This window comes from Drosophila melanogaster, chromosome 2L, assembly GCF_000001215.4.
Source record: "Drosophila melanogaster chromosome 2L".
In the NCBI taxonomy this organism is placed as follows: Eukaryota; Metazoa; Arthropoda; class Insecta; order Diptera; family Drosophilidae; genus Drosophila; species Drosophila melanogaster.
Genome location: NT_033779.5, coordinates 4,820,290 through 4,830,695, shown reverse-complemented (window position 1 = coordinate 4,830,695; position 10,406 = coordinate 4,820,290). Strand labels below are relative to the sequence as shown.

Below are 10,406 nucleotides of genomic sequence, written 5' to 3'. Positions count from 1 at the left end.
CGATAGGCCCGATAAATTCGGACAAAAAAGAACAACATAAAATTCCGCCCGCACCCGCGCTCAACAGTTTTGTTTTTAACTAACCGCGATGGGAGACAGTTCAGATGAGGAATATCTGGGCACGGACTGGCTGGCTTACAGCGAACGCTCCGACTGGGAAGATGTGCAACCGCTCGCCCAGGACGACGGTCCCAATCCGGTGGTGTCCATTGCTTACAGTCAAAAGTGTGAGTAATGCATGCGGCTTTATCTCTGGATGTCACTTTATCTGAGCAAATATCTCCGTACATCGTAGTTCGCGAGGTCTTCGACTACATGAGGGCCATAATTGCGCGGGGGGAGAAGAGCCAACGTGCCTTGGACCTAACCACGGACGCACTGCGTCTGAATCCGGCTAACTACACGGTCTGGCAATACAGACGCGACGTTCTGCGCGAACTAAAGGCTGATCTGTATGCGGAACTGGACTATCTGACCGAGGTGATTGGCCAGAACTCGAAAAACTACCAGGTTTGGCACCACCGTCGCGTCATCGTCGAGATGCTGAACGATCCCAGCAACGAGCTGGAGCTTACTGAGAACGCCCTGGTCAACGATGGCGATGCCAAGAACTACCACGCCTGGCAACATCGCCAGTGGGCCATTCGCAGCTTTAAGTGAGTAGTCGTATGTTTATTAAGATTTACTTTCTATAAATTAATGTCCACTACTTTTAGTCTCTATGACGATGAACTTAGCTTTGTGGATCGTCTCATTAGCGAGGATCAGCGCAACAATTCGGCCTGGAACCAGCGCTTCTTTGTGATCAAGCATTTTGGATTCACGCCGGAGCTGATCCAGCGCGAACTGTCGTACACGATGAATCGCATTCGCATCATCAAAAACAACGAGAGTGCCTGGAACTATTTGGTGGGCGTGATGCGGCAGGGCGACAGTGGAAATGCCCTGCTGAGCAGCTACCCGGATGTCGTGGACTTTGTGGAGGAGCTCTACCAGGCTGGCAATCGATCGCCCTACCTGCTGGCCTTCCTCATCGATCTCTACCAGGAGCAGGCGCTCCAACTAAAGGCCAGCGATAGCGATCAACTCGCCCGCAAGGTGTACGGTCTGTGCGAGGACATGGCCACCAAACACGATGTGATTCGTCGCAAGTACTGGCAGTATGTGGCCAACCATCTGAAGAACCAGCTAAGCACGGTCGAACAGAAGTAGCAGCAGTTGTCCAGGTTACAAATCCATTATTGCTTAGTTTTAAGCCACATACGACGTACTTAGGCCTTCTTCTTTATACATAAATAAAATTTAATTTACCGTCAAGTGAGCTGAGCGCCAAGAATGTTGCAAAACCCCAGTCACATACTACACATTGCCACATGCCCTGATGGGCGGCTGTCTTCATCTTTGCCGCGCATCCGTCCGACTCTGTTTATCTAAGTGAGCTGTTGTGTTTGCACACGTAAATTTCATTAACAATGAGCAGATAATTTTAGCGCAGTGTCTGCGCCAGCTGAGGCCAGTCGGCGGCTAAAGTGAGCTTGTAAATTATGCAAACAATTAATATTTTTAATGCTGGACTTTAGCAAGAGCTTCTGTTTTGTTTGCAAATGAATGTGGGAAGTATCGTAAATACTCAAGAAAATATTTCTAGAGCAAAAACTATCTTTACCTTCAGCTATCTGCGTTTAGTTGCCATCGCAATCGTTATCTTTTTCGTCAGAGACGGAAAGAACCTTCAGTGTGCTGTCTCAATATTGTTATTTATTTAAATTTGCTTCTTTTAGGTTTTTGTGTTTGTTTTTTTTTTTCTCATTCGTTTTTTAGTTCGAGTACATACAATATAGCAGTTTGTAATATATAACTTTTCATTTAATTTGATTTTCTTGCATACATATTGAGATTCGGTTTTTGCATTTTCGTAATCGAAAGCCACCAAAGATGATCCAGATTCTCATCGAAAATCATCCAAGGGGCCAGTGGGAATCAGGAATTGGTAATTTGGAATCGGGTTTGGGGGCTATGTACTTAAAATGAAGCAGAAGACATCTTTGGCGTGTTTTTTATTTCGTTTGTTTCTTTTTAGTTCAGCTAAATAGGAGCAAAATCATTGAGTACTCGTTTGCGTAGTTTAATAAAATTTCGTAATAGTAAAATATATATTTATTTTGTATTTTTGTTTGGTTTTCGCTTCGTTTCGTATTCCCTTCATGGGGTTTTGGGTTTATATGTATATATATAAATTTGAAAAAAGCCTATAAATCCAAATATGTTTGGTTGGTACGCGACCATTTAAAATCAAAGCACTTCGTTTGGGTCATCGAAAGTATTCAATATAGTTTGAAAAATATATATATGTAGTATTCTGAAACGGCTTCTTTAAATAGAGGAAATTGTGCATAGCTCTGTTCCATGGCCCAAGCGAGAGATTTTCGTGTGTTTTTCGGTTTTCGGTTGTTTCGAGATTATTCGAGATTATCCTGTTCAGAGATTTTGCGTGGCGAGCCAGTAGAGAGAAGTAGTTGGTGTATGTTGCTTGTTTAGTTCGTTTAACAATTTGATATATAGAGTTAATATATATAATAGTTTTAATAAATTGATGCGCTCCTTGATTTGCATTTGCATTGAGCCACCCCACTCGGCTTTTGTTCTCTGCTCGTTCTTGGAGCTCACTTTTGTAAAAGCATTTTTAGCAAAAAATTAAAAATGTTCTCTCTTTGTCCTCGATTCCCCATTTAAAATGTCTGACTTCAGCGCCTCACTTGATCGTTTAAATTCCCCTGGTTAAGGTTTAGTTCTTGTCACCGAATCCTAATCAATACCCATATAAAATAAATCCCTTGATTATTCTGGCCGAAATATCCGCATTCACCAATCGACGCCGCCGCTTTTTTCTGTTTGAGGAAGCTTCATATACCATCTATAAATATACTCGTACAATTTCTTGGTTTTCTCGTTAATATAATTGTTTAAAAAATCAACGCCACCTGATGTGTGCCATGTCCTGTCTGTCCTAAAGAGTCCTAATGGGTGCTTACAGCTTTAAGCATAAGTTCTGCGTGGGCGTAGCGCTCCGATCGATCTCTAATCTCATTCAACTCGCATCTCGTATCCCTAACCCAACCTGGCCTACTTGTCCTCCCCGATGCCCTCGTCGGTCGTGGTCTTGCGCTCCCTCGCCTCGTCGCCGCTGATATCACATTTTTCAGCCAACATATCCTCGATGCCCTCGTCCACCGTCTGGCTCTCGCCGGGCACATGCTTGCGCCGCAACTTGGTCACCACCACGCAGTCGCCCTGCGGCAGCGGCGGAAACTTTCCGTAGGACGTGTTGCTAATGGTGCCCACGGTGCTGTCCTCGTAGCAGTCCGGTGTCATCCGCACTCGGCACGTCTCGAATGCCTTCTCGTAGCCCAGCTTCGTGTACAGACTGCGGGACGCATCGTTACCAGGACGTATCACCACGAAGGGCGTGTAGCCGCGCTCGATCACCAGTTGGGTCAGCGACTTGGCCAGACGGATTCCATAGCTGTGCGAAAATAAATGCATTGTTTGATCAGTAAATGAGCAGTTTACAGAAGGAATCTGTAGCTCTACTCACCCCATGCGCCTGAAGTCTGGACGTGTTTGCATTGAGAACATGGCACCGTAGTATGAATGGACCATCCAGGCGGCTAGCTCTCCGGTTTCCTTGCGAAAGATGCCCAGGCCGGGTAGCTTGCGCACGAGGATGTCAAACAGCTGGACGCACTCGATTTCATTGGCAGGATATAGATCATGTATGCCCTGCACGTTATCCAGATTGAGCAGACGCATCTCGGCGTCCTCCGGCAGCGGCTCCAGTTCCAGGTCGGCGTTCAGCTTGTTGCACACGTAGATATCACCACTGAGTCGTTCCATCACACCGAACTTCGAGTAGAAGTCATCCAGGCGATTCATAATGGCGATGTGCGTAAAGTTCAGGTACATAGGCTTCTGCCAATCTATAAGTACATCTTCGGTGCGCAGCATATCGACATGCTCGATGTGTGCGGATGGACAAAATATGCCTAGCGTTTGGTATATATTGTTGTGCGGCTAAAAGATATAGTTTATTAGTTAAACTAGGTCTTAGGGATGACCAAAGGATCAAACTCACCGCAAGCGTGCATCCTGGGAAATGGAGAATTATCGGTTTGTCGGGCCAATCTTTAGCAACATAGAACTTAAAATCCCAAATACGATCATTCAGGTACGTTTTTATGGTTTGATGAAACTGCAAATATCAAAAAAATCAAGTTTTATTAAAATATATTTTATTTATAAACTTCATTTCATTCATCAAATATGAGTGATGAAAGTCTTCATCATATATTTACAGGAAGGATCTGACGAACTTACAGTGCGAAATGGTTCGTGCTTTTTATTAATAACTTGAGAGCGCAATTAATGAAATGAAATTACCCTAGTTTACTACTTTAAGCACTCCCCATATTTTGCAATTACAAAAGCAATTTCCCAGTCTTGGGCATCGCATTCCCTTAGCTGGTTGCTAACCGCCCCGGCAAAAAGTTGCCTCGCTGAAAATCGAAACTTAAGGCAACTCCGGCGGTGGCCAAATCCTTGAGTCCTTTTGCCAAACCATAGATATAGCCAGCAAAAGTACAAAAGCACGTGATGTTCGGGGTGGAATGGCATTAAAAATTGAACAAAAATACGAGTGTAAACAGTGAAAACAGGTCAACAAACACAAAAAAAAAAAAAAAATGCGAGACCAGTTTTGAGGGTTTGGGATTGCATGACTAGTGGTCTCGGTAACGCCTTCTGACTACAGGAAAGCCCCCCCCCCTCCATTTGCTCCTTCAACTGCAGGTAATTGTTGGTAAATTATCTGAAAATTGGGCGTGGCACCTGGGGAATATATATCTTGGTGTCAAGTCGGGCGGGCATGCAAAAGTTTGAGGGTGCCAAGTTATGGATGCAAAAGAGTGATGACATTTACGATACGCACCTTTAACGATTCCGGCAGATAGCGCTCTAAAGTTACCAAAATTTCTGGAAGCTCTGATTCATGCACCAAACGAAAGTGTTTACCTTCAGGAATGATTTCCATTTCTGCAACGAAATTAAAGCCAGGTTACATTTGTGTGTAATGTGTGCCGTTTCGAGTAATGCTTGTATATTTCGAATCCCTATACGTCCATCAAGGTCTCACGTTTTGGCCGCTTTCAAGGCCAACAGCTCAACAATAGCCAAGTTGGAGCAAGCAAAAGTTGCAGGGAAGGGAGTCTAAGCAACCGTGGCACTCACGTCCGGATGTTCGGGATGCTCTGCCACAAATGGTTGGTCGGAGTACGGATTGGCTCCTCATATCCATCGATAACTATGGCCCCCGGCTACTCTGCCATTCAAATTGGTTGTGCATCGGAAGGACATCATCGGCAATTGAGCCAAATTAGCAGGAAAGTGTCATGCCAAAACAGGTAATCTACATCGAATTTCGACCAGGAATCAATTTGATTCGATTAACTGAAATTTGGCTCAATTACCGTCATTAATTGACGGCATGATTGGTCTGGACTTACAAGTTTTCGGATGGAATCAAGGTTAAGCCTTTAGTATACATACTTAAACATTAACTTTAACTTAGTTACTAAAGTCCTTGAAATGAGAGCAATCTTTAAAATAGTGAATAGGAAAAATATTATATTAATCTGTGACGGAAGGAACTTATTTTGGGTCGATTTCGAAATACATACATTTGCAGCTAAATGTGTGTTTTCTTGTTTTTATCGCAAGATTGATGGCTGTTGTGATTGATTGGCGATTGCGCCAAATATCATTATCCTTCGCCCTGCGAGAAGGCATGTGCCACTCCCTCTTTTTTCCAGTCCGCCCACCGCCAGGGGTTACTATGACTATTTATTGCAACAACTTGTGCGCTTTCAACGAATGTTACATGCTGGCTGAAATTAGTATTGGCCATGTTGTACATAGTCCAAGGTGGGCCTGGTAAATGGTGGAGCACGGGCTGGTGGTGGACCCGACCACTATGGCCAAGATATGCCACGTATCCTCATCACGTCTGATTCAGCTCAGACAGTGCTTAGCACTTGTGTGCCTGGGCAAAATCAATATCAGACTTGAGCATTTGCTATTTTTGTTAACGAGATTTGTCAACTTTTTAGCTTAAGCGGTAACAAATTATTGTAAACGCAAGTGCACAATTAGATATAATAGTTTTGTTGAATACCTTTGCATTTTTGAGATACTAACTTCAGCTATGGTAAGTAAAAGTATCTTTTATTTGTAACTAATGACTACCTTCCTCAAAATATACTAATATTATTCTCTCTGAGCTATCTAATTTCTAAGACCCAAGTTTTTGTTGTTATTGGTGAATTGGAGAAAAGTAATCCAAACTACTAGTGTTGAAATTTCCACTTTAAATATATTCCCTGTCAAACTTTTCATGTTGCGTTTCTTATAGCGATGGATCTGCTATGACACTTTCTGTTGATTCGATGGATAAAAATATCGTTGACATTTTACGGCGTCATCCCCGCGGGGATGGGAAACCCAGACGCAACACCGCAGGTGCCATTCGCATTCCAATCCCGGGCCCTTTCTTCTCTATATGGTGGGTAGACTACCCCGCCCACGACTGCGGCATGCTTCCTTACCTGTGGCATGCTATCGCACTTGTCAGCCAATTTATTTTGGCTACGTTTGGGTTTTTTTCCGGCCTAATTATTGAGCTGCCATATGGCAGCGATGCGTTAAATGTTAATACCCTGGCCGGAAGGGCATCATGAATTGGTCATGAGCTGACTTCCCCTGAATTCGCATGGCAAATTTCTAGGAACAAGGACTTTTCGCATATCGAAGGATCACCAAATAAGGCAAGGTTGAACTCAGGTAAAATTACTTCTTCTGAGATCAAAAGAAGTAACCAAAATCGATGGGACTGTAAAATGTAATTGAATGATAAGGTTTCCAAAAGGATTTGTAAGGATCAACGGGAGGTGGAAGATTAGCAGAACACTAAGACAACAGATAAAGGATAGAAGGATATATGGCACAGAAGGAAAGGGTAGCCAAGAAACAAGATATTCCTTAGCTCAGGTGTTAATCATTAGAAATATGAATACTTTAAAATAATCTAAGTGGAAAGATTGTAAAGATTGGGAACACTTGTATCTCATAGTCTCTATATATGTATGTTATAGCCTATTTTCATAGTTATTAATGATACGACACGGTGGAATAGCCTCGCAAAGCGAATTTCGAGGAACCCTTGGCGGCTGATTACAGATGCGGTTTCTTAGCCGCATCCACGCTAATTGACATGCACATGTGCATTTTCGGGAATGGCGCGCATAAAAGTTAGCGACGTGTTCTCAATTAAAACGGAAAAATCAGAAAAATATCAGATACGATGCGAGGAATGTGCATAGGGCACAGTTCCCCACCACAAATGCACTTACAAAAAATATTAATTCCGTTGACCTTGTGTGAATTTGAGGCTGCCTTGGCTGGTGGTTCGGCCTTTGCTTCTGCTTTTGCTTTTCCGCTGCTTGGCGGTTGTGGTGGTGCGCTTTTGCTTTTGCTTTACTTTTTCCTGGCTTTTGCGGTTTTCGACTTTATCCTCGAGGCGTGTCAGCTTTGCGTGCGCGGTATATATTTAAATTTAAATTTATATTTATTTTATACGCTCACCGAATCGTATGTGATTTATGTTTGGAAATCTATAAAATTAATTGATTTTCTTTTCAGTTATTTTGTTGTTGGTTTTGAAAAAGTGCAGTATGAAAATAATTGTTGTTTATAAATTTATGTTCCGTTTTTATATTCAAATCACAGATGTCTTTATTAGAAAAATTTAGTTATTATTTTAGGCTGTTTTAGTTGTTGATAGTTGTTTTTTTAATTTTTGTTTTGTTTTGTATGTTATATTATTGGAAATTGTGGAAGTTCTTTTTTCTGAGTTTCTCTTTGCTGCTTCTTGGTTAGGCCTTTTTTGAATGGAGATGTCGGCAGGCTGTGATTGATTTTTCTGTCGATTGATTATTGAGTGGGCCTAGCTCGATGGACGCGACTGTTTGTGGACTGTCTCCGCCAGAGTTTAAAGTTTGATCTCTTGATGCTCCTCCTCTTCTCTCTCCTCTTCACTCCTTTCTGCTTCTCCTTTAGCCCCCGTTGCACCTCCACTGATGGCCTAACCAGGCGGCGTCTTCTTCTTCTTTTTACCGTTAACGTCCGAGCGCTGCTGCTCTGTACGCGCACGTTTGTGCGTGTGGTGTGTGTGCTACGCGCGTGAATGTGTGTGCATGGCGTTTAAAAGGGACGGCGGGGGAAGAGGATGCGGAGTTTTTGGAGTTTTGCAGCCGACTACAATTCTCGGCAATGGCAATGTCAATTCGTTTTTCGAGACGCGTCTATCGTTGCAATTTATGTATTTTAACAGAAAATTGATTTTCCTCTGCGGCCTGGCCTGATTTCAGCTTCCTTTTTTAGTCCTGCGTGGGCTGCTGAATCCTGGCGGCGCCCTCAGTGTTGATTTACTTCAGGTTGGCTTTATGTTCGTTTTTCTATTTTGGCCATACACAATCAAGGACACTCACGCACACACACACACACCGACACACGCACCCACGACGGTACCGGTACACGCACAGTGAAATCGAATTTGAGTTTGAATAATTCGATTGCGGCGCCTGGTTTGAGAACTTTTTGCATCAACTGTGCCTGGACTGGACTGCTTGCTGTTGCTGTTGCGTTGCTGCTGCTGTGGCTCCTGCTGCTGCTTTGTTGCTGTTGCTGCTCCAATTCGCTGCTGGTGTTGCCTTCGCCTTGGATGGATTTTCCTCGGTCTGTTGGTTCTCTGCCTTGATGTCCTCTGCGAAAACCGAACTGAACTGAACTGGCTGACTGACGACAACGAACTGATTTCGCGGACCAAGGAGCAGCAGCCATGAAAGCGCCGCAGCAACAGCAGCAATCGCAACAGCAACAGCAGCAGCAGATGTTGCTGCTTTCGCCGCAGCCTGTTGTTGTTGCCACCGCCTCACAGTGGTCCGATGTCGATGATTCCATAAACGTTCTAGACAGGTCTCGAAGAAAATTTTCAGTTTTAGCTTAGGGGAGTCGCTGTCTATCAGTAAGTATGGGCAATTATTATCTTTATAAGAAAAATGTTGAAAATTTGGAATTTTAGCAGTATTATGATTAATATCAAGGCATTTAAAGATGTTAAAACTTTAATTTTTTAATCCTTAAATTTTTTTTTAAAATTTTAAGATGCATAAAACATACATTTATCATTGACTCGAACCACTGCGTTTGCAAACTCGAGAACGAAGGAAACTGCAACGTGGCAGCGACGTCGTGTTTTTCGCCTTCGTGTATTTATTCGCTCTCTCGCAAGGCTCCTCACCCTTGTAATTCGCTCATTTCTCTCTGCACTTGCAGAAATGATTGCAGTCATGTTTCTTACTATCAATTATCAGTATTAAACATTACAATGATTTCGTTATAAATGGCTTACTGAAATCGTGGCACAGGATTAAAGTCAACTACTTAAACCCCGGTAAGTAGGCACTATTTTCTTCTAATAGTAAATAATGGCTTAGCCCTTCTCTGTTTGAATTTAATAGTTACACATTCTATGCAATGGTAATTATTGATATATTTGATATATAACTACGTGATGAAATGTAATTTTCAACGACTTTTATCCCTGCACTTTCTCACTGTGCGTGTGCTCTTTGTGCGCGCTCGTCCTCTTTCACTGTTTACCTCCCACTGTCGCGCTGCAGTTGTGTTGGTGCTCTCCCGTGCTGGTGTTGCCATCCCCATCGAAAAGGCTCTCTTCCTGCCACTCTCTCACTCCAACTCCTCGGTGAGACGGATGAGGAGTTCGGCTTTTGTTTTGCACGTTGCCATTGCCCAGCGGTAACTGTACACCGTGCCGGATTGGGATATGCGTTTTCAAAACACATTAGCGGCAACAAAGGCAGAAGTGGGAAAAAAAAACTGTAAAAAACAGTGGAAAATGGCCACGGCGTCAGCGCAATACGTATACGCCACGTAGCGCCGCCAGTTTTTGGAGCACGTGTCACCAAAGCCGGTCGCTCTCTTTCCACCTTTCACTCTCTCTCTGTCTCTCTCCCTCCAGCTCTCAGGACACAGGCGGCCTGTTGTTTTTGTTTACGCCGCTCAGCTGTGAGGACCTCAAAATCCTTGTTGCCGAAAAAATCCATTTTAATCGCCGCCGTTTGGAGTGATATGCCATCCGAAATCCGGCCAACTTGACCGGAAAGCCATACGGGCGGCCCAAGGTCGCGTGTGCAATTGACATTTTTATTGACATTAAGTGGTGCAGGGACTAGTTTCGGTTTCAGTAGTTCCAGTAATTAAAGCGGATGAAGACG

At 43.5% G+C, this 10,406-nt stretch overlaps 2 protein-coding genes and 1 non-coding gene across 5 annotated transcripts; 2 read left to right on the top strand and 1 right to left on the bottom strand.

The window, feature by feature from the left end:
- Nucleotides 1–2: 2 nt before the first annotated feature.
- Fnta (Farnesyl transferase alpha subunit) lies at nt 3–1,482 on the top strand. Of its 2 annotated transcripts, none has more exons than NM_001273119.1 (3): nt 3–227; nt 296–656; nt 717–1,482. In NM_001273119.1, the coding sequence occupies exons 1-3, from the start codon at nt 89–91 to the stop codon at nt 1,210–1,212; spliced, it is 996 nt and encodes a 331-aa protein (NP_001260048.1). In that variant the 5' UTR covers nt 3–88; the 3' UTR covers nt 1,213–1,482. The 2 variants fall into 2 exon arrangements, with proteins under 2 accessions (NP_001260048.1, NP_608862.1); NM_135018.3 differs by having other exon boundaries at nt 717–1,315.
- Nucleotides 657–716, top strand: mir-4912 (mir-4912 stem loop). The gene has a single exon (NR_047890.1). It is a non-coding gene; the product is annotated as a mir-4912 precursor RNA (primary transcript).
- A 268-nt stretch (nt 1,483–1,750) lies between the features above and the next one.
- Nucleotides 1,751–8,922, bottom strand: CG15628 (uncharacterized protein). 2 transcript variants are annotated; one of them, NM_001273118.1, is made up of 5 exons: nt 7,461–8,922; nt 4,985–5,088; nt 4,133–4,249; nt 3,596–4,071; nt 1,751–3,523 (listed from the first exon to the last, which is right to left on the bottom strand). In NM_001273118.1, the coding sequence occupies exons 2-5, from the start codon at nt 5,084–5,086 to the stop codon at nt 3,124–3,126; spliced, it is 1,095 nt and encodes a 364-aa protein (NP_001260047.1). In that variant the 5' UTR covers nt 5,087–5,088; nt 7,461–8,922; the 3' UTR covers nt 1,751–3,123. The 2 variants fall into 2 exon arrangements, with proteins under 2 accessions (NP_001260047.1, NP_608861.2); NM_135017.3 differs by having other exon boundaries at nt 2,139–3,523.
- Nucleotides 8,923–10,406: the final 1,484 nt, after the last annotated feature.

Bases quoted from the DNA above. Each gene is read 5' to 3' on its own strand.
- Fnta (NM_001273119.1), top strand. From the start codon at position 89: ATGGGAGACAGTTCAGATGAGGAATATCTGGGCACGGACTGGCTGGCT. The intron at 228-295 runs GTGAGTAATGCA...CGTACATCGTAG, and splicing joins CATTGCTTACAGTCAAAAGT to TTCGCGAGGTCTTCGACTAC. The intron at 657-716 runs GTGAGTAGTCGT...CACTACTTTTAG, and splicing joins TGGGCCATTCGCAGCTTTAA to TCTCTATGACGATGAACTTA.
- CG15628 (NM_001273118.1), bottom strand. From the start codon at position 5,086: ATGGAAATCATTCCTGAAGGTAAACACTTTCGTTTGGTGCATGAATCA. The intron at 4,250-4,984 runs GTGCGTATCGTA...TGATATTTGCAG, and splicing joins ATCTGCCGGAATCGTTAAAG to TTTCATCAAACCATAAAAAC. The intron at 3,524-3,595 runs GTGAGTAGAGCT...ATTTTCGCACAG, and splicing joins CCAGACTTCAGGCGCATGGG to CTATGGAATCCGTCTGGCCA.